Source organism: Oryza sativa, chromosome 5 (assembly GCF_034140825.1).
Source record: "Oryza sativa Japonica Group chromosome 5, ASM3414082v1".
Lineage (NCBI taxonomy): Eukaryota > Viridiplantae > Streptophyta > Magnoliopsida > Poales > Poaceae > Oryza > Oryza sativa.
The window spans coordinates 3,331,723-3,359,015 of NC_089039.1; the positions used below are offsets into that span (position 1 = coordinate 3,331,723).

The window sequence follows — 27,293 nt, forward strand, 5'->3', positions numbered from 1 at the left end:
AGAGCAAGTTTAATAATATAACCATCTACTGACTCTAAATTATCTATAGATAATCTAATAGCCTATTTATATAATAGTTAACTAAAAAATATACTTATAAGTGCCTAGGAAACTTCAGTCTTCATACCATAAAATTGTATGTATGAAATTATCGCGTTTCAAATTGGGTCTATGTCAATAGGTTTCTCCTTTTGTTCGTCAGATACACGAACCAACCAATGAACAACCAAACTGTACATGAACAACAGCTACTAGTAATTAATTAATGACAGCTCTTTCATGGTTTCCCCAACTTACTGCAAAATTAAGGAACTTTCCATGGTCATAATTGTACCAAAAACTCTTTACTCTACAAAGTACAGTACAAACTCTTCTTCCGAATTCTGAAATTCCGTCCTATATAACATATTTAAGCTGAGCAGATAAATTATTTTTATGATACACAGGACCAGCAGCAGAACTGATTATTTCGATCAAGTCTACACCAGGGCTACATATTACATGACAATCAACCTTTTTGCCTCGAGTTCGTATAATTAAGCCCCTCGTATAATTAAACCAAACGAAAAACTACAAAAATCTGGAAATGTTCATACACAGATGGAAGCTACAGAAAGATCGGCGCTATGAACCTTTTTGCCTCGAGTTCGTCAGAGGCTCCTCACTTAACTATGGTTGCCGATTTCGTTTCTGGGAAGTGAGCAGGCGCGTGACGAAACTAAGGACCTTCAGGAGTGGTTGTGGTGGATGCTTTGGCTTGCGCTCCGGCCCTTCTCTAGGCTGCAACTGGTTCATTTACAGAATGAGAAACACCCGAATTAACCTGTTGGGAAGGAAAAAAAAAAGAATAGCTTGCAGCTGTTCAGAAATGTGGTCAAGGATTCTAAACACAAGAGAAAAATGGAGCGCTGAAGTGTACCTTGGCTGCTTTAAAGAGTTCGTCCAGCACCTCGGACAATGTTGGGTGTGCATGAACAGCAAACTTGATGTCCTGCGTGGTGGGAGTGATCATGTCAAATTCAAGTTATACTGCTGAAAGGCTAACAAAGACGAACCAAGTGAAGAAAAATAATATCATTATACTCACTTGCAACCGAGTTCCTAGGGCAATGGCATTTGATGCCTCGTGGATGAGGTCAGCAGCGTGCAAACCCAAAATGTGCACACCAAGAATTTCTCCAGTGTCAGGCCGGTAAATCAACTGCAGAAAGGAACATACAATTGTCAAGCCCAAAGTATGTCACTGAATGAAGCCATGCAAGACAGCAATACCCAGGTGCCAATTTGGAGACAAGACAACACAACTGATAGAAATAACCCTGCAAGGAAAAAAAACTGATAGAAATAAGTGGCACAAACTAAAAACATGTATACCTTAGCAAGTCCATCTCCTTCATTTTCTGCCAATGCTTTTGTATTAGCCTTAAAGCTGGTCTTAACAACACTTATCTCAAATCCTTCTTTATCAGCTTTTTCTCTGGCTTGTGGCTGCAATATTTATTGATAACACTTGGTCAAGGAAATCATAAAGATTGCATGGTTTAGATCCCCTTCAAGAAGCAATGGATACATACCAAATACAGTAAAAGGATAACGAATTGGTTACGTCAAGGAAAAGACAAAATATCAAGACAGAAAATATAAGACTAAATATCAAGACAGAAAATATAACAGAAGTAGATGAAGAAGTAACGCATAAACAGGGCAGACTAAAGAAAGCTATATGGGATTACACCCGACTTACCTCTGTAAGCCCAACCATACTAATCTCTGGATGAGTGAAGCAAGCAGCGGGGATGCTTAAATGATTTAGGATGTGGTCCCTCCCAGAGATTTGTTCGACAACTACATTTTCATAGGAATTACTTATCAGGCAACTATACGATAAGCAACATAGGAGCGATAGAAGAAGATGAAATCTAAACAGATTTGCAATGTACCAGAGATTCCCTGTGCACTGGCAGCATGAGCAAGCATGAGTTTACCATTGGCATCTCCAATGCAATATAAGTTCGGAACCTACAAATAAAAATGCATGGCATGTTAGATCCCATACAAGCCAGGAAGAGGATTATTCTGAACAAAGCATGGTAATTCATTTGTTTCAACATACCACATTGCCATCTGCATCCATGACTCGCATTCGCTCATCAACAGGAATAAAACCACGCTGTGTAACAACATTGATCTGAAGAAAAAAAGGGTCCGATTCACTATGCTTGAAACTTAACTGTAGGAAATGTTCTGACAGCAAACAGTTTCAACCTTCAGGTACTTACATTTTCCAAGCCAAGTCCTTTTGTGAATGGTGCCCGTCCTGTGGCTATAAGGGCTGCATCCACCTAGAGCCACATTTTAGATCTTCCACATAAGCCATTATGGAGAAATAAAAACTATGTTTATAGTATCAACTTACTACAGATGAACTAAACAACAATAAGTTACATAGAAAAGAGACAACTGTCCATACATTTGATAATCAGTAAGTCATATAGCTATAGGAGTATATGAAGAGTGAAGTATCTTAACAAAAAGTTGGCTAGTAAAACTGCAATTGGAGATACTATGTACAAGGACTGAAAGATTGTTTAAATGTAGTTTTTACCTCGAGGGTTTCTTTGTGTTCCTTTGTTTTTGCATCAATGAGCTCAATCTGCACAGGTTTTCCATCCTTTGCTGGAGTAATCTAGAAAAAATCATCAACAATTTTAACATAGAGATGATGAAATGTGTCTGCGGTATGAAGAAAGCTAAGGTAGAAGGTCTAGTTAACCTTGCTTGCAAAAACACCAGTGTGATAGTCTATATTCCGAGGGTTGATAAGGACTCTCTGGGCTAATTTTGCAATTTCAGGATCAAAACCAGGCATTAGCTGGTCAAGAGCTTCAACAAAAGTAACCTGAAGAATGAAAACTGTCAATTCAGGGGGCATGTGAAAACAAAAATCAGCATGCAGTGATACAATACTACTGTAATAGAATCATTTGTGTAAGTTGAAAACAGTGTAGTCAAATTTGCATCCAATCAAATAACAGGGTGGACCTCACTGGTCACTATATGCAAAGCAAAAAGGATAACATATCCAGATAACTACAGATGCAATTTTTCCAGTTATACCCATTGTAGAACCATGTTTCTGCAATAATTGCATGATTCCATGCTCACTGTATGATTCTCTAAGCCATATCCTTGAATTTATTCACAGCAAGAACTTTCATGTACCTCACTTCCAAGAGCTGTATATACATCACTGAATTCAAGCCCAATGTATCCACTTCCAACGATTGCTATCCAGTCCGGGACAGACTCAAGTTTTAGTGCATGATCACTGGTAAAAACAGTTTTCCCTGCACAAAAGTTGCCCAGCAGGCTTCTGTAAGAACAATAGGTATAACAAGAAATGGTAGGCAACACATTTGGGTCTGCAAACCCAATTGTGCTAATCTTCCATGTCATTCAGCTGTAGGACATAATGTAATAATGGTAATGTGTCTCCTCTATGCTGAGATTATAACATCAAAAGATGGAAGCAGTAGCAGAAGGGCACAAAGATCATGTGGCTTCCAAGATCGAATGCTTTCTATCGGGATCTCTAAGATATCCAAATACAGACACACATTTAAGGTTATTCAGGCATAACAAATAGTAAATTATGTTTTATCTATTGCCACTAGTGATTCTAGAAGTCTAAAACTAATAAAACATGTGTGGCTTTATTATGCTAGTTATGGCACATGCCGCAAGTTGCAACAAAATGGGTTTTATTAACCAAAATAAATACCAACAGTCATGGACAATTAGAAAAACATTTAAGTATGTAAATTGTAATAAGGAAAACTTGTTTCAGAATAAGCTACCACAAAGCTTGTATATACAAAACAATTCAGTAATCACATGGCACACAGCTAAGACTATGGTCACTACAACTGAGCTAGAAGTACATGCTTCTTTCAGCATTTGATCACTTGCTTCAATGTTCAGTCTGGAAACTAGAGCTAACTAAATGAGATGCATGATCCATCAAGAGAAGAAAAGGTAGTACTTACCATCAACCTCTATGCCCTTGGGAACAAAAGGAACTGATCCAGTAGCAATGATGATATTCCTTGCAGTGATTTCTTTGTCTGGAAAACCAACTTTTCCATACCGTACCTTTTGTTTTCCCTGATCAAATCATGATAGGAATAGATTAATGTCGGCAATCCTCTATTATGTCATATTTCGCAGATGAGATATTCCTGTATGCATTTTCTACCACAAGATATGATTGTTGTCAAGTTCAAAGAATAGGTCAGCTTATTCCATCAGCGACTGAATTGGCCACATCAAATAGTAACATGATACATCTAGTAGTGATGTATGTACATTTTAATGGCTCATAACTAAGAGAACCAATAAACTTGCTGCTTTCCACAAGAAATTACTGCTAATTTAGTATATATGTCAATTCTTGAACCATAACAAAACATGGGGCACATAAATGCACTTCCAGCTATAACTTGGTAACATTTGAATAGACTTGATTGTAGGACACACCGACATTGATATGCAACCAAAAGCTAAGCATCTACAATTCAACAAAGTGCTATCCGTAAGGATTTAACTCAGTGGTTTACATATAACATGTATATAAGTCAAGAGAAATATTAACATCTGTTCTTGCCCAAAAATGAGAATGTAACACTCATGTGCATAACTCATGATTGTACATGACAGTGAAGTTATGGTCTTATGGATGACTTACAACAATTGCACCAAAACCACTCAATATATCCACTCCCAGAGCTTTCATTGAATTAGTCAAGTTGCTTCGGATTTTAGAGGCGAGATTGTTTGCATGATCAGCAACAGCTTGTCTGTCATATCCAGGGGATGAAACCTGTTGTACAGAGAATGGGCTTAATGATTTATGCAGGACACAATGCAACACACAAGAATGAGAAAACAGCCGATGCCCAAAGGCCACAGGTAATAGGCCTAGTAACTGGTGACATTAAATTTTGGACAATCTCACAAAACACAGAGATACAGACTCATAGACATATAGCAAACCTGATGCATTGTGAGTAAGAAACAAGGTAAGCTCCATAGAGTTGACATAGACATCAATTTCAGGACACAAATGATAAACATGAAAACAGGAACCTCGCACGCTTTACACTCCCTGTGTCAGTACCTATTTTGTGAACCAGCTTTAATGGACTGGTCGTACCTAAAAGAAATTGACTAAAAAATACTGTAGAACACAAATCTTTTAAAAGTCCACTCATTTGTCAATTGTTATGTGAACTATTTTCAAGTTTCAACACATCAAACAAAGAGGCTAATGCAGTAATTCATCCAAACAAAATACCTGTAGACCCAATGACTTCATGTGATGTTCATCATGAAGCTCCCTCATGCGACCGCTGACAGCAAGAAGTGCTTTTGATGGGACACAACCTCTGTTTACACAAGTCCCACCTACAACATCTCCCTCAATAATTGCAGTTTTCAAACCCTGCACAAATTTGGGCCAGTTAACACTTAACACATTGAGACAGCAGTAGTGGACTAGTAATAACGAACAGGTTATTACATTTATAACTCTGCAATCTTATTTGCGTTATATGCTACAGAAAAGCCTTGGATTGTAAACAAAAAAGTGTGTGCATTTTTGTATGTTGGCCTGTCGGATATATCAACAAAGAAGTAACATATCAAGTAAGCCAATAATCCAACTAAACTGCTACTGCTTGGCACTTGGCAGGCTCCAACAGGGCCAAAGTGTGCCAACATTGAAATTTGTAAATAGATAACCACCAGAACAACCGAGTTGTCACTATTTTGCTGGTGCTGCATTCAAGATAGAGTTGGTTTACAAATGCGTTGAGTTGCACATTATATATTCTTTACCTCTACGATCATCAATCCATCAAGACAAAAAAAAATATTTCAACTAGAAAGGAAGATTTTCTAGTTTCATAGTGATAGTCTCAGCATAAATTTAATAGACTATCAGCGCACTGCAATGGACTAACCACTGAAGTCCCAAAGCAAAGCTCAAGATAGCACTCAATTTAAACAGTTTACCTGTGCTAGCACCAAATTACTTACTAACAAAAACCTCCAGTTACCATTTCGCAGTGTAAATTTCAACAAAGCATGAGCTCTAGCGAAGTAGTTCATTTGAAATTTTGAATTCAGCTAAGTACTTAAGTTCGCAGCTCCATAATACCGGAAATCCCATAGATCATTCTATACAGTCATCAGTTCAAATGTCAATAGATCACGGGTACAGCGCCGCCGACGAGAAACGGCTAGAGCTCTACACCGAACAGTAAACATGGTCCGCACTTACCTCCTCGACAGCGTGGAGCGCCGCGCCGTGCCCACCAACGCCGGCGCCGATGATGACGAGGTCGTAGTCGAACCCGCCGCTCCCCGCCACGCCGTTCTCCGCGGCCGCCCTCGCCGCCACCGCCGCCCGCCTCACCGCCGCCCCCTGCGAGATCCGCAGCGAGCGGAGCGCCACCGCCTCGCCCCCGAGCCCGCACACCCTGATCCCGCATGGCCCCCGCGCGGATCTGGCTCCCCCGCCGGCGCCGCCGCCGACCACCCACGCCGGGGCCGAGGCGCACGCCGCCGCCGCCGCCGCGGAGTTCATCGCCCTCACGACGAACGCAAGAGGAGGGGAGAAGAGAAGCCGGAGTCGCGAGGGGAATGGGAGGCGGCGGCGGAGGAGGCGAGGCGAGGTGGGGGGCAGAAGGAGAGCGAGGCGGCGGGCGGGGGGTTTATGGGAGCGAGGGGGCGGAGAATTCGAAGCTGTGGCGCCTAGGCGGGGGCGGAGGGAAGGAGGGGAGTGGGGGTGGGGGCCACCTGTCAGTTAGGGGGGGGGATGCGGGCATGGGTTTGAGTGGGTTTTGACGAATTTTGTCTAAATTATAAAAAATAATACTCCCTCCGTTCTAAATATTTGATGTTGTTGATTTTTTTAAATATGTTTGACCGTTCGTCTTATTCAAAAAATTTAAGTAATTATTAATTCTTTTCCTATCATTTGATATACTTATATGTATATATATAGTTTTACATATTTCACAAAAGTTTTTAATAAGACGAACGGTCAAACATGTGCTAAAAAGTCAATGGTGTTATATATTTAGAAAACGAGGGAGTACCTAGAAGTATAACTTATACTATATTGCAACAACATTTATACGATGAATTACATCATGTTCTAAACTACAACTCTAAATTACAAATTCCCCGTTGTTAGTTAGCACACAACTTAAAGTGCTAAAGGGTGCTCTTTTAAAATATATATATGTATAAAAGTTTCTTTAAAAAATTACACAAATATATTTATTAATCATTAATACTTGATTAATCATACCTAATGACTTTTCTCATTTTGTGTGCTAAAAAATCCAACTGGTGCTATACAGAACACAGCCTTGGAAAACTCATATATGTGTTTTTCCTATGCTTGTAGTAGATGAAAGAAAAATGGGTTAATGATGTAATTTTATGAAACTATTAGGTCATAATACTCGTGGTTACGTGCAACAAGCCAAGCCTCGTGGTTTTTGGCAATTTGGACATAATACCATTATTTTTTAATAAAAATACTCAATAAACAAATATGTGTCTTCATAACACATATGACGATAGTTCTTATGTATGTTTGAACTTCAATTTAAGAGAATGTGGAGGATACTTTGTCTGTGTTTATTTAATATGGATGAAAAGGCATAACATGTATACTACGCTTTACTCTCTTCGTTCCATAATATAATAACTTATAGCACTTAAAATTTATCCTATAATATAACAACTTTTTCACTAATATTGTCTTCCCAACCAATCATAACTCCTCGCTATTCACTTTTCTCACATACATCCACTTCCCTACGAATCACAACTTATCCCTATTTGATTTCATATATTTTCTTAGTAACTATGTCCAACTCTAAATTTTTTTATATTATGGGATGAAGGTAGTATTCTCTATTTTTATATGGTAAATACCTAACTTACGTTAACTTTTAAAGCAATTATACATCGAATGTTCAATTAAACTTGTAGTGCTAACACACAAGAATTTTGCTAAACATCAAAACTGAACCTATTAGCAGCTAATTGTCCAATTTACCGTAAACAACATTAAATATTACATCGACATTTATTGCAGTCGTGATCCTCTCTAGCAAGAATATAATAGGGTGTGTGGGTTGCTAACATGAAACCATTGTCTTAGGGAAAGTAATGGTTCGTAATAGGAGGATTCTAAATATAATCTTTGTTTACATTTTGGCTTGTAAATCGGGGATCCCAATCAACGGTTGGGTAGAGGAACCTCTCAAATTTATTATTAGTTTGCTCTCAGGTGATGAAATTTTATTTGCAAATTAATAAAGTGCGCCATAAAATGATTTAGTGTAAGAAAAAGGGAAGAAAATTAGTATTATAAAAATCTAGATCGGTTGATCGCTGACTAGTAAGTAGGACTAGCCTAGTCAACTATGAATTCTACCTAATGTTCATGCTTTTGTTTATGATAGGCTAGTGACTAAAGAAATCCACTTCTCTTTACCTTTTCGAGAAAAGTAAGATCAGTTTGTTTACTGCAGCTAAATAATTCTACAGATGAAATCTTGCAATGGGAACCAGCTTTGCATCCCACGAAGTCTACTCTCTAACCAAATATCCTTTCATTGACTAACATCAAATGATTCTACTGATAATCACTCATCTAAATGAAGTCCAATCTCTTATTTCGACAAGTCCAATATATCTTATATTTCGACTATAGATAAAAAAAATTATAGAAACCTTTTTTCTATAGTTTTTTATAATTTGAAAGTCTCACTATTTTACTATGCGCATACGGAAAAAATATCATAGATATGCATGATTTATAATGCACCGAGTAGTACAACCTAAATATTCTCACGCACTCCTTGTTTTTTTCCTTAAAGGTGCTTGAGTGCTCATATTTCATTACGGTCAATCTGTTTACATTATAGATAAAAATCTATCATTTAATTGTGGAAAGACTCAATGCTACGACATGATTTAATTACAAAAAGTCATTACTCTCATCAAAGGATAAAAAATGCTGATACCACAAAATCAAGTTGACATGTCCAAAAAAAAAGTCATGCATAAAAAACACTAACCATAAAAATAAAATAGCTATGTTATCAAGCCGGTGAACTTCATCGTATGCCAAGGTTTTAAAGCGCATATGGATTCAACAGAACTCTTGACAATTAGTTGGGATATTACAAGCGAATAGATTAAATATTAGAAGGTTGAAAAGTTGATTGAAGAGCATTAAACTTAAACCTTAGATAAATCAATTTATTAATTTTATAACCATTAATATTTAATTAATCATATGCTAATGATATTTTTCGTTTCGTGTGCGCGGAAAATCTCCCTCCAACTCGAACATCAATAAACAAATGAGACCAAGGAGTTGCACTAGCGCATCTGGTTGGTTCACCGTGGTTCGAACCGGTCGGCGCGAGTTTGACTCCCACATTTTCACGTTGCCTCACCGAGGTTTTTCCCGGCTCCCAGGGATCACGTTTAGGTGGTTCTACTAGGGAATATGGTTCACACACGCATGTGCATTCAATGGGACTATACGTTTCCCGTGCAATGGGACCTAGTACCTCCAATCTCAACCCTATCGTATATTAGGATGCACACACGCGTGTTGTGGTGTGTGTTTGTGTGAGTTCTAAATTGTACCCCCTCAAAAGAGAAACAAACAAGTGGGCCCAGACGAACTTTTGATGGTGTACGCGTAGCAAAAAGACCACACCACGTAAAATATCCAAACTGCCGTGTCCATCGTTTTCCTTCTCCCACCCCCCGCAATTCCTTTTTTCCCCCCTCCATTCCGCAAGCGAACAAAACACACACACACAACAAAAGAAAAGAAAAGAAAAACTCGAGGGGGCCAAACGAGAAAAAAAAATAGACGCAGAGGAGAAAGCCGCGAAGCGAGAAGAGAGAGAGAAGGGAGGAGAGCTCGCTCGCTCGCTCGCTCGTGCTCGTCAATGGCGGGTAGGGTTTCGCCGCTGCCCTCCTCCTCCTCCCGCTGCTAGACCTCGCCCTCGCCCTCGCCCTCGCCCTCGCCGCCGCCGCCCCCCGATCCCCGAGTCCGCCCCGATTTCCATCCTTCCCCGGCGGTGAGGCAGGCCTAGGGCGGGCGACGATGGGGGAGGAGGAGCAGGGGCCCCGGAGGAAGCAGGCGGGGCCGGACGACGCGGTGCAGATCAGCATGCAGGTGAGCTTCTCCCTCCCCCTCCCAGTCCCCGCATATCTCTCCCCCCTGTTAGAAGGATCTAGAAGGTTCGCCGATGATGGGCGATGCAGGGCCGGTAGATCCCACTCGCGGCGGTATGTAGGCTTTCGTTTAGCGCCTTTGGTGGAAACTTCGCTTGGGAGTTTCGGGAATTCGACAAGGTTGCTCGCTCTGGTAGTGGTTGATTCGATATCCTGACCATGTGCAGGATTTGGGGAAGAGTGTGATTCATTGGGTTTTTTTTTTTTTTTTGGGGGGGGGGATTTCTGGTTGAATTGTGAGGGGAATGTCTCGTTGTGTGCTGTGGAGCTTACTATTTCAGGTGCCGATCACCTGATCCCTTTCTAATCATCACTCGTAGATCACGGTTAGCAACTCCATTCTAACAGGGAGTAGAGCTTTTCCACCTGCTCCGCCTCATAAATGTAGATGCACTTTTCCACTTGCGTGGAGAACGGTGGAAGGCAGGTCTGGTGAACTGTTTTGGCCTTTACTTTCTCCATAGGGTAGAAACAGATCGGGATAGCGGACATAAAACTATTGAAATCGAGTATGCTCTTTCTTTTTGTCAAAGCGGAATCACAGAACAGAACTGACATGATAAGACAGAATGCAACAGAAACAAGGTATCACGTTTTGGTTGGGTTCAAGAGGAGTCATCAGCTTTTAGTTAATAACCTCGAATTGTGTTTCACTCAGAACATTTTAGTTCCTGTTCGAACTTCAGAAAACTTCTTGACTATTATGCGAACAAGGATTTACACAAATCCCATGACTACTTGGGTTTTCAGTTTTCACTCAGAAAACCTTCAGTTCCATTTTGAGCGCCAGTTAATTTTCACTATTCCCCGACAAATGATTTACACAAACCCCATAGGAAATGTTAGTAAAAAAAATTTGGTTTCCTCATATTAGATCTTGGATAGTTACTTGATAGTAACAAAATGGCATGTGTACATTCATTACTCCGTCCTATAACAAAATGCCTTGAGCTAATTGATGTTTAGACCATACCATGTATAACTTGCCTATATTGCATGGAATTCCAGTTTTTTGTAATTATATGCTATATTATGTTATGTTTTACCAGTAGCCATTTAGAATAAGGATTTTTTGGTCCATCCTACTTCAGGAAGACTATCTCAGTTATTTGTTTACTGTCCTACTGTATGATCTTAAACTAAAAACTTGCTGAAGCAATGTTTATCTATTATGCTATCTTACGTCTATATTAAGATATCAGCTTATCATATTTCGGTTAACAGGGAGGTAATTCTTGGTTAAGATCCAAAAGACTTAAAAATAATATTATTACACCATGCCATCTTTCCAGACAATAGCCCGAAAAGATGCTTTGCTTGCAACTGTTAATCTATTTAGTGTTGTCAATTACACCATACAGAGATACTTGTGAACAAGCCAATGATACAAGGCCCATGCCACAAAATCAATTCCAAGAATTGTACCTTTTCTGTGTGTATTTTTATTTTGTGATATACAGCATAAGCACTACTATTAACATTTGAAGAAAAATGTTCCAGCGAGTCAAAGTGTACCGATTGACTGATGATGGGAAGTGGGATGATCAGGGAACAGGGCATGTTACCATCGACTACATTGAGGTATAATTTTGTCTGAATATTGAGTTGAAACCTTATATCCTTTCCTATGCTGCAGTGATTTTCACTAAATATGGTTTCTCTGATGATACCCTCTTTTTATCTTCAAATCTTAGTTTCTCTATTGGACTGATATTTATAAATTTGTATAAAGTTTTTATTGAATATCGATCGTGCTGTTTTCATCATTAATATGTTGAAGTTAATTATGTTTCCAGTTATTTGTGGGACAATATATTTTTGGCATTTAAGCTTATACTGTTACACATGAGTGTGCTTTTTCAAAATGCTTCTCATGAAATTGGATAATCTGTTTTTATGGAAACACTGATCTTCATGTTCGCATTTAAGAACAAAACAGAGATAATATTCTTATCACAGATAAAAGTAACACAGGAAGCAGCGTGTTAGAATGGCTGAACTACTTGTAGAGTGTGACACCAAGATTGCAGTTAAATTTTCAGTCTTAATCTCGGACTTGCCATTTAAGGTTCACCTTTTCAACCTTTATTTGACTTAGGGATCAAGAGAAATTGCTCTGACTGTTGTGGATGAAGAGGATAGTGACACGCTACTGCTTCATCACATTACATCTGATGATATATACAGGAAACAAGAAGGTGAAGTGGTGCAATGTCCTTCTTTTAAGATTGGCCATACTCATTCTCCTAAGTCTTAATGTACTATCTTTACCATTTTTGTTGGAAGAAACAATCATCTCATGGAGGGATCCTGAAAAGGCACTAGAGTTAGCATTGAGTTTTCAAGAAGCTGCTGGATGTTCATACATATGGTGATTCAACTATAAATGGATTGTTTTACTATCATATTTCAAGTTTCTTATTCATGTCTGCTTAAATTCTGATGGTTTTATGCAGGGAGAGTGTGTGTACCATACAACGAAATTTACAATTTAATGTCCTTGATGGTATTTTTTCTAACCTGTGTAGTTTTAGCCTGTTATTCTTGTGAGTTGCTTTTTACAGCATTTACTTTTTCTATATCCTACAGTTCAAGAAGCCGCTCCACCCGCAGCATTTGAATCTTTAGAAGCCTCTAGAAATCCACCTTTTCATGGTAGGTAACTACACATTCCCTTCTTCATGGAACTGTGTACATATGCATGATGTGCCCTCTTGAGAGTTATGTCACGGAGGGTTGTGCAACATTTGAAGGTTGATTGTATGATCTCTCTTTTGCATGGCTAGGATTTAATTTTTCCCCATTTCAACTTTAAAATCCCAATAACTCGGTTTAATTCTTGAGTAAACTATTTGATGGGCTTGCTTAATCTCATCACATACGCTGTCAGGTTCGGACATGAAATGTTATGTTCCGATTTTATCTATTTGCTCACGTGAGAGCTAGGTACTAAATAGCAGATTGGTATTGACATAGCGGATTGCAGACGCTATATTTCTATAGTGGAATTAAAAAGTACTCACAATTTTAAGTTAATCTAATCATGCAGACATGGTAACTTTTAGTACAATATGATATGTTCTGGAAGTTCACTAAATGGAGGACATCAACCAAAGGTAGAACTGAAAGGCAATATAGCACATATACATAGCTACACATGTAACAAACCAGTATATTCCAGCTTCTGGTCATTGCACAGGAGGAAACTCACACATACAACAAGCTAGCAGTGGCATATTTGTTCTCTTCTAGTGTAGCCTGTCTTCAGACCACGTTGGTGCATGCTGCAGCCTGATGCCCTACACCGCTATTTGAATTGCGGGCTCGTAGTGGCAGTAGGCTGCTACCGCAATAACGGCCGCAACGACTGCTAATTGGTACCATGCCTGAGAGGCAATGCTGAAGGTTCTTATTAATCTCCTGCCACCTGATACCTAAATAAAGTATTTTTTTGAAAGGATACCTAAATAAAGTATTTAAGGTTCAGAAAATTGAATTCTTATATTTATACAATGTAATGTAATTTGAGTGTACCATTTCTTATTGCCTTATGCTTGTAGCTGTCTGCTGTGTATGGTTTTGCTAAAAATGTGATAGTGACTTGTTTCTTTACCTGCAGATGAGTCCTTAAGTTCTACCAGCAGAGAATTAAAGAAACTTCCCCCTCTTGATTTGTCCAGTCTATCTTCCATCTTAAAGGTGTGGTGGGCTACCTTTATTTTCTTTCCAGTGCCATTTACTTATATACCGCTCTCATCATCTGATTTTTGATGCATATTTTTGGTTGCCACATTAGAAACATTATATGTAGGGTATTAGAGACCTGAGTTAATTTGGTCAATATGCCTGGAAGCAGATACACACGTTTCCTATTGAATTATACTAACATATTGATGTTGAAATGCTGTTGACCAAATATGCAGACTATATTGGAGTGCAGCATGACAGAGCGGATGCGTGTTTCTGTTGCAGAGTTAATATTACAATATGTAAGTCATGAACTATTCTATGTCAACATGTTGGTCATGTAGCTTGCCTCTTCCTGCAGGCATAAAAGTGTACATGAGTGTTACAAACGTTAAGGCTAAACTAGTGCAGGCTGCCCATTTATTTTTGGACAATAGGCCATTCCCCAGCTCCATGCTGTTAGGCATAGGAAGATGCCTCTATTCATTTTCTTTATTTCATTTCACAATTGATGCCTAGGCTCCATTTGGCATTGCAGCGGATTTTTGGTATAACTTATATTTTCTAGTTGGAAATAATCCTATTTTATTGTGCCATAATTGTATTATCTAATAAAATAGTGAAGATCCAAGTAATTGACTAGATTCCACAGCATAGGATAACAACCACACACTGGCCCTCAGTTATGAGCTTCATTGCTCCACAAATTTGGATCTGCTGTTAAACCAATGTAATATCTTGTTGGACTGTGGGTGTTGTAGGTGCTCTAAGTCAGTAATTTAATCACAAGAGCATGCTTGGTTGCAGTAGATGATTTTGCAAGATAAGCTTCAGGTCACTGGTTTGTCGCACTTGGTTCTGGTTCGTTTTTGCTTGAACAGTTGATAAGCACTATAAAAATTCGTTTGCAGATAAAACAAACCACACACCGTTTTGTCAACTTTGGTATATTCTTACATAGGGTGAACTGTGAAGTTTTGAAATCTAGAACATTGATGGATATTTATATGAGTATTATGATGCTCTAAACTTTTCAATTTTCCCCAATATGTTGCAGCATGATTTCTTCCCCCAGCTAGTGAATCTTTTTAGAACGTGTGAGAGTTCAGGAAACATGGATGCACTCCACATGATCTTTAGATTAGTAAAGGGAATCAGTAAGTACATGGCAATTTAAGCTTTGTCATAGGTTATGTTTGATTGCTGCTTATTTTGTTTGTCCTTCTGCAGTATTGTTGAACAGTTCTGCGATATATGACAAGATTTTCTCTGATGATTTTATTCTTGAGATAATAGGCGCACTTGAATGTAAGCAATTACCCTTGACCTCTATAAGTGTCTACATCAGTAATGATAAAGTCTTGCTTTGTCATTTTAACGGGAAATTCTACATAGTAACATACCTGTATAATTGCATACGCTGTTTGTTACTAATGGGATACAGTGATCTGATCTGAGCAGATGATCCAGAGGCTCGCACTGTGCAAAATCATCGCACTTTCCTGAAGGAGCATGTAGTTTTCAAGGAGGTAAACCGAGTTTTATGCATCATATCCTGGTTAAGATGGAGTGATTTTCATGTCAAGATTTCTTTTGCATAGGCTATACCCATTAAAAATGCTTCTGTGGTTTCAAAGATTCATCAAACATACAGAATAGGCTATATAAAGGTCAGTGCCCTCTGTTCTCTGCCCCCTTGCTACATGGAGTTTTTAGTAGTTTTGATTCTGTTGCCATTTTTGTGCTTGACTGTTTTGGTCTGGATTGCTTGGTATTTACAGGATGTTATATTACCAAGAGTACTTGATGATTCTACCATGGCAAGCATTGCTGCAATCATTCATGCGAACAATGCTGCTGTTAGTATTTCAACACTATAGATTTTGTACATGTTTTGAATCAACTTTCTTCTGTAATTTCGCTATTTCAGATTATGTGATTCTCCTGTAGGTTGTTTGTTTACTCAAGGACGATGCTTCTTTTGTAAAAGAACTGTTTGCTAAGATGAGATCTTCGAATATTTCTGCTGAATCAAAACGCGAACTGGTGAGACTGTTGGTTTTTTTTTTTCTAACATATTTAGACACACCCTTCCCTATGAGAACCTGGGAAATTTTCTTTCTAGTCATAATCTTAGTAAGGTTATAGTATGTTCTGTCAAATCTTCAACAGAACTACCCCTTCCAATCGCTGAGCTGCTGGAAAAGAAAAAGAAGGGTCAATGCTTGCTAGTTTCTTTCATGAATTAAAGTGTTTTCATGGTGTTCTGTGAGTTGTGATTTTGTGCGCGCTTGGAGGGAACAAGACAAACCAAGGTTGAGTTTGTGTGAACTAGATACTGTGTTGGCTTTACTGAAGCCAGTTACTGGTCAAAGAGTTTTATTGGATCATCTTGTACTATTGGGATGCTTCTTTTGCAGTTGAGCCAAAATATCTTATGCATGCTGAACATTTGCTTCATCATTTGAGTGCTTATATGATGTGGGCTGTGAGTTTTTGGAGACATCAATTTTCTTGATATTTTGTAGTTTGTACTTCTGTATTATGCACATTGTTGCCTTCTACTCCCCCCATCCCAAAATATAACAACTTTTGCGTGGATGGGACATCCTAGTACTATAACAATTTTTGGGTGGATGAGACATATGACATATCCTAATACTATGAATCTTCATAGTACTAGGATATGTCCCATCCATGCAAAAGTTGTTATGTTTTGGGATGGAGGGAGTATGTCATTTCACACAGTTCTTTAACATTGATATAATGTTACTGATTGTGTGTTGTGTTTGGGGGTGGGAGCTGGGGAGATTATTCTTGTGTATGCTGTTTGGATTGACAACATTTTGTTTTTTCAGGTCCTGTTTTTGCTTGAGTTTTGTACTCTCACTAAAAGTTTGCAGGCTGTTCAGCAATTACGTCTATCTAGGTTGGTGTTTTGAGAACCTTCTCTCTTTAGTACTTCCTCCGTCCCAGAATAAATTAATCTAGTACAGGATAAATTATTCTAGTACAGAATAAATTAATCTAGTACATACAGAATAAATTAATTTAGTACTTACTCCGTCCCAGAATAAATTAATCTGGACACTCCTGTCTAGATTCGTAGTACTAGGATGTGCCACATCATGTACTAGATTAACTTATTCTGGGATGGAGGGAGTAATGAAGTTGTATGTGTGATGCCCAAACAAACATGATGATGATAGGTTATGGCCCCAGAACAGGATGATGTACCTGGTTTAGTATTTCATCTATTTTTCTTATTATTTCAGTTTGCTTATGTGTACAATGGAACCATATATTTAATTTTGATGAGAAAACATATTTCTTCAAATACGAGGCAATTACTGGCAACAAATATAATGCACACATTTATTCATAAGATAGAAGGAGGATAGATAAAATTAGACAATTATTTTAGATATATCTATACTCTACAAAAAGTAATGTGAATCCAGCTCATTTTAGTTTGAAGTTTGTTCCTAGCTTATTCAGAAGATAGAGAAAAGTAAACAGCTTCATTTTTTTTGTTTCACTTTCATTGGCAAATCACATGGGAAATGGGATATGATAAACTTCCATAAGTTTCAGGGAAAACCCCTTCCATTTGTCATGTTACTCCTGTGGCCTATGTGTGTTGTGCACCCTCATTCACCTCATGACAAGCCAACACTATGATTCTATGAATCATGTTCTCTGTCTTCTACAATGCAAATTTGCTTAAGCGCAGTCTCCTTGTGTTTATAAGGACATTGTTCACCACTATGAATCATGATTGTTACCCTGTCTTCTTTCGTGCTATGCAGATATACCTGTATTAATAATGCAACCAACTGTTCAAATAAATAGCATTTAAGTGCAGTTTTGTAAATTGGATAATTGGAGAGACAATTCTAGCAGGTTAATCATTTCTTTTCCCTGTTCAGGGATCTTGCTAGTGAAGGTGTGTTTGACATCATGTCTGATGTGTTGCAGAGTCAGGATAAAGTGCTCGTCTCAGCTGGGTAACTTATGCAATCTAGAGCAATGAGCAAATTATATTTTTGACTTTTCCTTGCATATACTATTTCTAATCACACTGTTTCTTTTTTGGCAAATGCAGGACAGACATCCTTGTATATTTTCTTAATCAAGATCCTAACTTACTGAGATCATATATTGCTCGTCAAGAAAATTCTCAAGAAGGAAATTCACTTCTTGGTCTTCTGGTAAGTAAGTTGCACCCCTTTTCTGGGTCCTGGTTTTGGATTTATGTTCCCCTGTCCTATACATGGTCCAAGCAGTGAATTACATTTCTTAATGGCCTTCATGTTCTGCAACTTTTGTACCTTCTGCTATTTTAGCTATATTCTCTGCACTTTGCGACTCCTGGATTTGTTGTGGAGCCTTTGGAGTTCGAATCATGTCTCTTCTCATTTTTTAATCTTCAAATCTATGCAAATGCTTCTCTTTCCTGTTTGTTGTCGACACTACCAACAGCTGCATGCTTGACCGTTGACAATGTGATGTACAGCTGATTAATGAACTCAGAAATCTTGGGAAAGTTCTGTGTGCAAATGGTAGCGATGGTTATTTTATAATCTGAGGACCTATCATTTATTTGTAGTTGAACCATTAAGTTACTAGTGATTGAGGTATTTTTCTCAGGTGCCTCCATTTCTCTGTTATGTCCAGGAATGTTGGAATACATTTTTGCTAAGCTTCAAATCTGCTGTTTGTGCCTCAGCTAGCGTATTTACAAATACTGCTCGCTATTACTGAAATTTCAGGTTCAAGGCATGGTAACTGACTTTGGTGAGGGAATGCACTGTCAATTTCTGGAAATTTTGAAGATTCTGATGGATGGATTTGCTACAAATATGCCTACAAACTATGTAAGATGAACTAGCCTAAATTGTGAAACTTTTGATATTTCTTGAACCAACATGATTTTCTGCTCACTTCAAAATATTGAAGCATGACTGTTAACGTGTAATTTGTATTGAGTTACTATGGAAATTTTGTTATCTCTTTCTGTCGCAGAGAGGAGTTATTGATGTTTTTCATGAAAAGCATCTTGATAAGTTGATTGATGTAATAGCATTGGCTTCCTCCCCTATGGACATTACCCAATCAACATCTAGTCCAGTTGGTGTGGGTACAAGAGTTGAAAACCATTCTGTGAAGACTGAAATACTGTCTAACATCTGCGAGCTTTTATGCTTTTGTGTAGTTCATCACCCCTACAAGATCAAGTAATACTCAATGCAAATGCTTCCCTTTCCTTTTTCTTAATTCAATATTTCCTTTGGACATCTCATGTCTTGCTGTTTTGCTAAAAGGCAGGTCTAATCTTGTAGGGTCAACTTTTTAAGAAGCAATTCCGTGGAGAAAATCCTTACTTTAACCCATAGGAGAGAGAAGGTTTTGGTCGTGGCAGCCGTCCGATTCATGAGGACTGTTATTGCTAGAAATGTATGACATTTACTTTTTTTCCCAGTTTGAATTCTAATTGTAGGTTCATTGACATCATTGGGGAACTCGAGATAAAGTGTTGTATGTGCTCTGCAGGATGAGCTTCTTCTTAGCCATGTTATCAAGTTCAACTCATTGAAACCAATTATCGAGGTATTTGTTGAAAATGGGGATAGGTACAACATGCTACATTCTGTTGTCCTTGAACTGTTGGAATACATACGAAAGGTAACCTAGCGGGAGTTATTTGCCAATTGTTATAATGCTACATAATGTGCTGTCAGTTGATGCATTATTTGTACAGGAAAATCTCAATTCACTTGTGATACATGTTACCAAATCCTTTTGGGACCAACTTGTGAGGTTCGAAAAACTAGGGAGCATTCAGGCCTTTAAACTCAAGTATCAACAGGTTGAAACTTATAGTTCTGTGTATTCTTGCATCCTGTTGTTACTGTTGCCTCATTTGAATGCTTCTCCATGTCTTCTTGCTAGTTAATGGAGAGTGGTGAAACAACACAAAGTATTAGTCTAGTTGACATGAGAAAGAAGCCAGAAGAAAGAGGTCTCGACAAAGAAGAGGAGGACTATTTCAACAAGGGCAGGTTTGTCCACTTCAGTTTTGCTGCTTGTTTGTGTTAAAGAGTCCAATTGAGTTCATAGATGGCGTCCTTAACTGACATGGAATTTTTTATTTTAATACCTTAGTGATGAGGAAGATTCTGATAAACAGACATCATATGCACAGAAGGAATCTTTGGATAAGTTACCCAAGGGAAGTGACATCCGTCATATCCCTGCAAGGTACATTATCTCATCTTCTATAACTTGCGATAACTTCCTGCCAACTCATATTGAAGATTTATTTACTGGCTTCTTCTTCTTTATATTCATAATAACTTGTTACGTTTTACATTCTGTGCGCACATTATGCAATTTCTGGACTCTAAAACATACTTCAGTTCCAGTGTTTAGCAGATCTTTTGTTTTTTCAGGTCTAAATCTGGTGGGCTTGTGGATTATGACGACGATGATGAGGGTTACAACCCACCTCCCAAAAGGGCTGTTAAAGCTGATGAGGATGATGAGGCCTTAGTCATAAAGCGTAATCCAGTGGATGACAAACAAGCTGATGGGAGGTCTCCCAAAAAACCAAAGATGGAACCCAGATTTATCTGCTCAAAGATTGTCGCTGCGGCTAGTGTGGCAGGCAGACGCTCGAATTTGGCAGATAAACAGGGTCCCCATCCACCTTCCTCAAGCACGAAAACTTCTGAAGGCAATGGTGATGTAGGGGAGGAAGGCCCAGGTTCTCAGAATCTACAACATGACCCAGGAAGCTTGGATTCCACTCATCAAAATGGAGATGACTGTACCAAAGATGCAGGGAACTCGCCTTCCGAGATGACTGTAAATACATCAAAAGCAACTGATTCAGAGCCTTATTCAGTGAGATGACAATAAATATTTTTTTTCCTCTATTGGCTTCAAGTCGATTGCTTTTCCTTGCGACGAAAAGGAATTGCTTCACATTTGGCTCCGAAGAAGGTCGTTGAATCCATAGCATTCTGACCCTCGAGCCAGCAAGCATGGTCGGAGGTGAGATAGTTTTGGTCAAAGTTGTATATCTCAACCGCGATTTCGGCTCAGCTGAACATGTAAATTGACACTCAAAGAGAAGAATACCAAGCTGAGAACCAACATGCCATTTGGTGCTGCACTATAGACAAAAAGGAGAGGGTCTTGCTGTTTTAGCTTCCGCCTAAAGATCAATGTGAGCTCTCTCACGGGCACAGAATGTGCCCTTCGATTGGACTATTTACATCTCTTATTTTTAATCAGCCTATGGGATGATCCACTAAGCTGTCACTCATGTAACAGAACCATTTTACAACAGCTTGAAGTATCTTGCTCAAAACCCCCCATTTACACGGTAACAAATTCTTGGTATCCTGTATATACTAACGTGGACCATTGTCGGGCTGTTTGGAATGCCTAAATTTCACATGATTTTGATGGAAACAGCTTGGAACATATGAAATTCAAACGATTTTGATGGCAAATATCTGTCCACTGTGAATTGCCCATTGCTGATTTGAGATCACTTTAAGATGAAGCTGCTGCTTCTTGCACCATTGTCCATTGGTTTCCAGCAGATACGTCTACGTATTTAGGGGAAAAACAGAGCAAATTGCACTCGTCGTCAAACTTGTAGGAAGGTTTTACCTATGTTAATGAACTTATAAAGCACGTTTCAACTTGATTTATTGTACCATCCCAATCCAATGTTTGCAAAATTGTGTCGAGGCAAAAAGTTGCTCTGTTCTGTTGGTCCTCATGCAAAACGTTGTTGTGTCAAATCAAAGATTGTGTGGGTGTTCAGTTTACCGCTCATTTGCACGTTCTCAAATCAGGCTTTCGTTGGAAAAACAACGCCGACCCCAAACTTAACCATCAACAGGTAATAATTTGGTAATTTAAGACGACACTACTACACATGGGATTAAGAGGCTGTGTTATCAACAGGTAATAATTTGGTAATTTAAGACGACACTACTACACATGGGATTAAGAGGCTGTGTTTGGGGGAGAGGGGATTGAGAAAATTGGGAAGATACGCAAAACGAAATGAGCCATTAGCGTATAATTAATTGAGTATTAACTATTTTAAACTTTAAAAATAGATTAATATGATTTTTTTAAAGCAACTTTCATATAGAAATTTTTTTTAAAAAACACACCGTTTAGTAGTTTAGAAAAGCGTGCACGCGAAAAACGAAACAAACAAACTCCCTTTGTTCTCCACACGAACGCAGCCTAAGTCTAAAACAACATTGGATTACATCCTAAGTCTCAAACCGCATTACATATCCCAAGCAACAAGACACTTTGGATTACATCTGACACTGCATTATCCCGAGCTACAATTATTACTCTTATCGGTTTCAACTGGTTAAGGAACCCTAATGCTCATCGTCTTCTTCTTGTTTATCCATGCGTGCATGCAGGTGCAGCTGATCGATCATGGCGAGAGCATGCATGCAGCTTAATTTATTAGCAATGGAGCTCAGCTTCATCAGAGGTGGTTGAAGACGATGCCGCCATGCGCGGCGAAGAAGGGGGCGAAGACGAGCGCCTCGACGGCCATGAGCTTGACGAGGATGTTGAGCGATGGCCCCGAGGTGTCCTTGAGCGGGTCGCCGATGGTGTCCCCGATCACCGCCGCCTTGTGCGCCTCGGAGCCCTTGGGCCCCAGCGACCTCGCCTCCTCCGTCGCCCCGGCCTCGATGTACTTCTTGGCGTTGTCCCACGCGCCGCCGCTGTTCGACGCCGAGATCGCCACCTGCACCCCGGACACCAGCGCGCCGGCGAGCAGCCCCGCCAGCGCCTCCACCCCGAACAGCGTCCCGGCGACGAGCGGGCTCGCCATCACCAGCGCCCCCGGCGCCACCATCTCCCGCAGCGACGCGTCGGTGGAGATCCTCACGCAGGTGGCGTAGTCCGGCGCGGCGAGCCCCTCGGCGAGCCCCGGGATCTCGTCGAACTGGCGCCGCACCTCCTCCACCATCCGCAGCGCCGCGCTCCCCACGCTCCGCATCGTCATCGCCGAGAACCAGTAGGGGAGCATGGCGCCGGCGAGGAGCCCGACGAACACCCTGGGGCTCACCACGTTCACCGTCCGGATCCCCGCCCGGCTCACGTACGCGCCGAACAGCGCCAGCGACACCAGCGCCGCCGACCCGATCGCGAACCCCTTCCCGATCGCCGCCGTCGTGTTCCCGGCGGCGTCGAGCGCGTCCGTGCGCTCGCGCACGCGCCGCGGCATGCCGGCCATCTCCGCGATGCCGCCGGCGTTGTCGCTGATGGGGCCATAGGCGTCGATGGTGAGCCCCGTGGCGATGGTGCTCAGCATCCCCAGCGCAGCCAGCGCGATGCCGTACATGGCGGCGAGCCGGAAGCTGGCGTAGATGGCGCCGGCGATGGCGAAGATCGGCACGATCACCGACTTGTACCCCACGGCGAGGCCGAAGATCACGTTCGTCGCCGCCCCCGTCCGGCACGACTGCGCCACCGTCTGCACCGGCCTATCAATTTGAAATTTGAACGCAAATTTCATCAAAATTTGAAATTTTACAAAATGTAGAATCATCGCGAATTTGGGTGGGTAGAATTCGTTTTCACCCGTAAGCATTGCTCGTGAAGTACTCGGTGACGTAGCCTATCACCAATCCCGCCCACAGACCAGCTGAGACGCAGATGAACAGGTGCCTGAATTATTCAACAAAAATTCAGACAAAACTATTATTATTCCATAATTTAATCAAATTTGGTGCAAGTACAACTGCTAGAGTCATAGGTGCATGGCTCCACCCAACAAGATTCAAATCTTGGTGCTTATAAATATTACGCACTGTAACTAGGTTTTTAACATGATTTCTCCGAAATCAAGAATGTGTTGTTGAATGCACATAGACAGGGATGTGAGTGTGGTATTATCTGTGCACGTGTGTCTCCCGTGTAATTGTAAAACTTTTAAAAAAAATGTATTGTATACAGGGATGTGAGTGTGGTCTTGTTTGTGTGCGTATGTCTGCCGTGTAATTATAATTTTTTAAAAAAACCAAAAAAAAATAAATTACACACTATGTAAGGTTTTTTTTTCTTTTACCAATTTTTGACGAGCTTGCGTTCGCCGAAGTCGAAGAGGGTGAAGGAGCGGGGGAGGGAGAGGAAGGTGACGGCGGCGACGGCGGCGGTCATGAGCACGGTGGAGATGAGGATCTGGCGCTTGAGCGCGGGCGCGACCTCGTCGGCGGCGCCGAGCTCGCCGGCGTCGGTGGCGACGAGCGTGGTGGCGGCGCAGGCCACGATGCCGGCGGCGCTCACCAGCAGCGGGTACATCATCGCCGCGAAGTCGTGGTCGGCGCCGAAGGAGGAGATGGACGCCACGAACAGCGCCGCGCACGACGACTCCGCGTACGACCCGAACAGGTCGGACCCCATCCCGGCGATGTCGCCCACGTTGTCGCCCACGTTGTCGGCGATCACCTGCGCACATCATATCCACACGCACGTACAAAACCATATATGATGTATCACTTCTCTTTGAAGGAAGGGAACGATGGGGGTGAATTTGTAAGCTTCCCAAACTTTTAAACGGTTTTTTAAACGATACAATTATATAAAAGCATTTTATAAAATCTTCTTGTATATATAATTTCTTTCGAGAAAACTATTTCAAACCAAAATCGATCTCAACTCTATATTTTCTCCGTTATATGTTATACAACGTTTTGGCCTCTTCATACATCATCTAAATTCACTAATATCTATATAAATTTGCGCACATATACATATTGTACGTATCTGAATTCATGCATAAATCTATTCAAATTATACCCAAAATATCTTATAATACGAAACGAAAAGAAAACAATATTTAGTTCATTCGTTTGTAACCTCAAATAATCATTACAAATATTCAGATATTGAGCTATTCAGTCAAAAGAACAATCCAAAGTGGATGCATACACAAATCAACTGCCAAAATAGATTTGTTTCAATCGATCTTTTTAAAAAGAAAGTTGGTTTGAATTGAATTCACTTAAATTTCTAAGTCAAATTCAGTTTAAATTTGTCCACAATTTAAATATTTCCTAGCGAGACTTTTTAAATAATTCCTTTTCTCCAAACAAGACAATAAATTTTCAATCTCTCTCCTATATTTCTATGAATAAATCCGGTAAAAATCATGCGTTACGCCTGTGCCAGCTAGCAGAGAACACTGAACACGTGAGTTTCATGCTTCCTAGTAATGTTTAAGGAAGGCAACAAAAAAAGGCCAACTGGACTTGCTTTCAGATTAGTGCAGTGGCTCAGATCGAACCGAGCTCGCATGCAACATGCAAGCAGCTTTGAGTTGTTTTAAAATATGAGATCGAATTGGTTCGGTCATGTTCTTTTCTGATTAAAATTCAGATATTACCTCTGTTCGTATTAGCGTGCTTTTTAAACAACTAAACGATACGTTACAGAAACTTTTTATACAGAAGTTGCTTTAAACTATCAGATATATCAATTTATCAGTTAGCAATAATTAAAACTTAGTTAATCATGTTTACTAGCCTTAGTGTTTTTGTATGGATTTGGTTGGCTGTGTACATTCTTCGGGATGTAGAAGCCGGGTTTTATTTAAATCCTTTATCTTAAAGAAAAGTTAATTATATGCTAATAGCTTTCTCGTTTCATGTGCGTTAACTTAATTTTTATGTGTGTTAACTTAATCTTTAACAGAGTGAGGACGAGGAGAGTGACGTGGCGTGGCTTACCGCGGGGTTGCGGGGGTCATCCTCGGGGATGTTGCGCTCCACCTTGCCGACGAGGTCGGCGCCGACGTCGGCCGCCTTGGTGTAGATCCCGCCGCCGACGCGGCCGAACAGCGCCATGGACGACCCCCCGAGCCCGTACCCGGTGATCGCCTCGTACAGCCCGCCCCAGTCGTCGCCGTAGTAGAGCCCGAACGCGTTCACGGCGGCGAACAGCACCAGCAGCGCGCTCGACGCCAGCAGGAACCCCATGGCGGCGCCCGACCTGAACGCCACCGCGAACGCCCGCCCGATCCCGCGGCGAGCCTCCAGCGCCGTCCTCGCGTTCGCGAACGTCGCCACCCGCATCCCGAGGTAGCCGGAGACCACCGAGGTGGTGGCGCCGAGGAGGAACGCCGCCGCGGTGAACGCCGCGTTCGCCAGCGCCGGGCGGCACCGCCTCGCCGCGTCGTACGGGCACGGCTCCGTCGACGTGGAGAACCGCCCCACGGAGCCCAGCGAGACGAAGATGACCGCCGCGAACGCCGCCATGAACGCGCCCAGGTACTTGTACTCCGTCATCAGGAACGACGTCGCGCCCACGGAGATGGCGTGCTGGATCTCCGCGCACCTCGCCTCCACGCCCCGGTAGTCCACGCCGTCCTCCTCGTCGTCGACGCCGTCGCCGTCGCCGTCGCCGCCGTCGCTCTCCCTCTCCACCTTCCCGGCGCCGCCGACGCCGTCGTGCGGCGGGACGGCCACCCTGGACACCATGTACCACTGGAGCACGGCGAAGAGGATGCCGATCACCGCCGCGAGCGGGATGAGCACCTCGGCCGCCACCGTGCCGATGAGCGCCATGGATGAACGAAGCGCAAAGCTAAGCTCGATCGAGAGCTCCAATGGAGGAGAAGACGAGCGAGTGATTGATTCTTGATGGAGAAGAGATGTGGAGTGGTGGTGATCACCAAGCTAAGCTTGCTCTTTATAGAAGGGAAGATGTCTCACTTTGCAATTACCCACCTGTATTTTAAGATAATTACAAACAAGTCCTTGTATAAGCTTTTTGGAGGGTGAATATGACATTTTTTTCCGCATATTTGTGGCTTGTGAGGGTCTAAATGGAAAGTTTGCTGGTGTTCTCTTTGAGCACTGAACAAACCATGCATTGGATCCAGTGTTCAAGATCAGTTCGACCGTTTGTTATGGCTTGGTGACAGCTTGTGCTCTCCAGGGACACCGTAGAGCTCATGCTGTACATGTGTATAAACATTTTTGTTGTTTTTGCAACTTATTTTGTCACTGTCTTCTATCTCACCAAGAAAAGTAGCGAAAAAGCCGCTACAAACGGCACCGTCTAGAATCCTTTACCGTCGGTTCAAATTAGGTGTATCTGACGCATGAGCATAAGTTATCTACGGTGCGTCTCATTGAGGTTTGGACGCACTGGAAATGCTGACGGACAATGCCATTAGGTAAGCTTTGGGGTTCACCCATATGCAA

General features: G+C 41.1%; 3 protein-coding genes across 5 annotated transcripts; 1 reads left to right on the forward strand and 2 right to left on the reverse strand.

The window, feature by feature from the left end:
- Positions 1–379: 379 nt before the first annotated feature.
- Positions 380–6,743, reverse strand: LOC4337862 (dihydrolipoyl dehydrogenase 1, chloroplastic). Of its 2 annotated transcripts, none has more exons than XM_026025310.2 (15): positions 6,341–6,743; positions 5,354–5,500; positions 4,745–4,879; positions 4,047–4,164; positions 3,223–3,347; positions 2,774–2,899; positions 2,606–2,686; positions 2,280–2,342; positions 2,114–2,188; positions 1,941–2,019; positions 1,745–1,845; positions 1,375–1,488; positions 1,088–1,201; positions 920–991; positions 380–786 (listed from the first exon to the last, which is right to left on the reverse strand). In XM_026025310.2, exons 1-15 carry the CDS (start codon positions 6,644–6,646, stop codon positions 670–672), a joined length of 1,773 nt encoding a protein of 590 aa, XP_025881095.1. In that variant the 5' UTR covers positions 6,647–6,743; the 3' UTR covers positions 380–669. The 2 variants fall into 2 exon arrangements, with proteins under 2 accessions (XP_025881095.1, XP_015637430.1); XM_015781944.3 differs by having other exon boundaries at positions 380–823.
- A 3,254-nt stretch (positions 6,744–9,997) lies between these two features.
- LOC4337863 (uncharacterized) lies at positions 9,998–21,548 on the forward strand. 2 transcript variants are annotated; one of them, XM_015784215.2, is made up of 25 exons: positions 9,998–10,282; positions 11,842–11,922; positions 12,440–12,539; positions 12,628–12,712; positions 12,798–12,847; positions 12,931–12,996; positions 13,961–14,040; positions 14,265–14,330; positions 15,086–15,185; positions 15,259–15,336; positions 15,490–15,557; positions 15,630–15,698; positions 15,810–15,887; positions 15,979–16,074; positions 16,887–16,957; positions 17,958–18,035; positions 18,134–18,239; positions 18,801–18,905; positions 19,054–19,265; positions 19,371–19,485; positions 19,582–19,713; positions 19,790–19,897; positions 19,981–20,090; positions 20,194–20,289; positions 20,481–21,548. In XM_015784215.2, exons 1-25 carry the CDS (start codon positions 10,211–10,213, stop codon positions 20,941–20,943), a joined length of 2,685 nt encoding a protein of 894 aa, XP_015639701.1. In that variant the 5' UTR covers positions 9,998–10,210; the 3' UTR covers positions 20,944–21,548. The 2 variants fall into 2 exon arrangements, with proteins under 2 accessions (XP_015639701.1, XP_015639702.1); XM_015784216.2 differs by lacking the exons at positions 9,998–10,282; positions 11,842–11,922; positions 12,440–12,539; positions 12,628–12,712 and having other exon boundaries at positions 12,797–12,847; positions 12,931–13,000.
- A 714-nt stretch (positions 21,549–22,262) lies between these two features.
- On the reverse strand, positions 22,263–26,769 carry LOC4337864 (pyrophosphate-energized vacuolar membrane proton pump 1). The gene is made up of 4 exons (XM_015782402.3): positions 25,815–26,769; positions 24,155–24,534; positions 23,668–23,754; positions 22,263–23,570 (listed from the first exon to the last, which is right to left on the reverse strand). The coding sequence occupies exons 1-4, from the start codon at positions 26,649–26,651 to the stop codon at positions 22,562–22,564; spliced, it is 2,313 nt and encodes a 770-aa protein (XP_015637888.1). The 5' UTR covers positions 26,652–26,769; the 3' UTR covers positions 22,263–22,561.
- Positions 26,770–27,293: the final 524 nt, after the last annotated feature.

Excerpts from the sequence above, each read along its gene's own strand:
- LOC4337863 (XM_015784215.2), top strand. The coding sequence starts at position 10,211 with ATGGGGGAGGAGGAGCAGGGGCCCCGGAGGAAGCAGGCGGGGCCGGAC. Across the intron at positions 12,540-12,627 it reads TATATACAGGAAACAAGAAG|AAACAATCATCTCATGGAGG; the intron begins GTGAAGTGGTGC and ends TTTTGTTGGAAG. Across the intron at positions 12,997-13,960 it reads TAGAAATCCACCTTTTCATG|ATGAGTCCTTAAGTTCTACC; the intron begins GTAGGTAACTAC and ends CTTTACCTGCAG.
- LOC4337864 (XM_015782402.3), bottom strand. The coding sequence starts at position 26,651 with ATGGCGCTCATCGGCACGGTGGCGGCCGAGGTGCTCATCCCGCTCGCG. Across the intron at positions 24,535-25,814 it reads ATGACCCCCGCAACCCCGCG|GTGATCGCCGACAACGTGGG; the intron begins GTAAGCCACGCC and ends TGATGTGCGCAG. Across the intron at positions 23,755-24,154 it reads CGCAAGCTCGTCAAAAATTG|GCACCTGTTCATCTGCGTCT; the intron begins GTAAAAGAAAAA and ends TGAATAATTCAG.
- LOC4337862 (XM_026025310.2), bottom strand. The coding sequence starts at position 6,646 with ATGAACTCCGCGGCGGCGGCGGCGGCGTGCGCCTCGGCCCCGGCGTGG. Across the intron at positions 2,900-3,222 it reads ATACAGCTCTTGGAAGTGAG|GTTACTTTTGTTGAAGCTCT; the intron begins GTACATGAAAGT and ends TTCATTCTTCAG. Across the intron at positions 2,189-2,279 it reads AAGGACTTGGCTTGGAAAAT|ATCAATGTTGTTACACAGCG; the intron begins GTAAGTACCTGA and ends TTTTTTCTTCAG.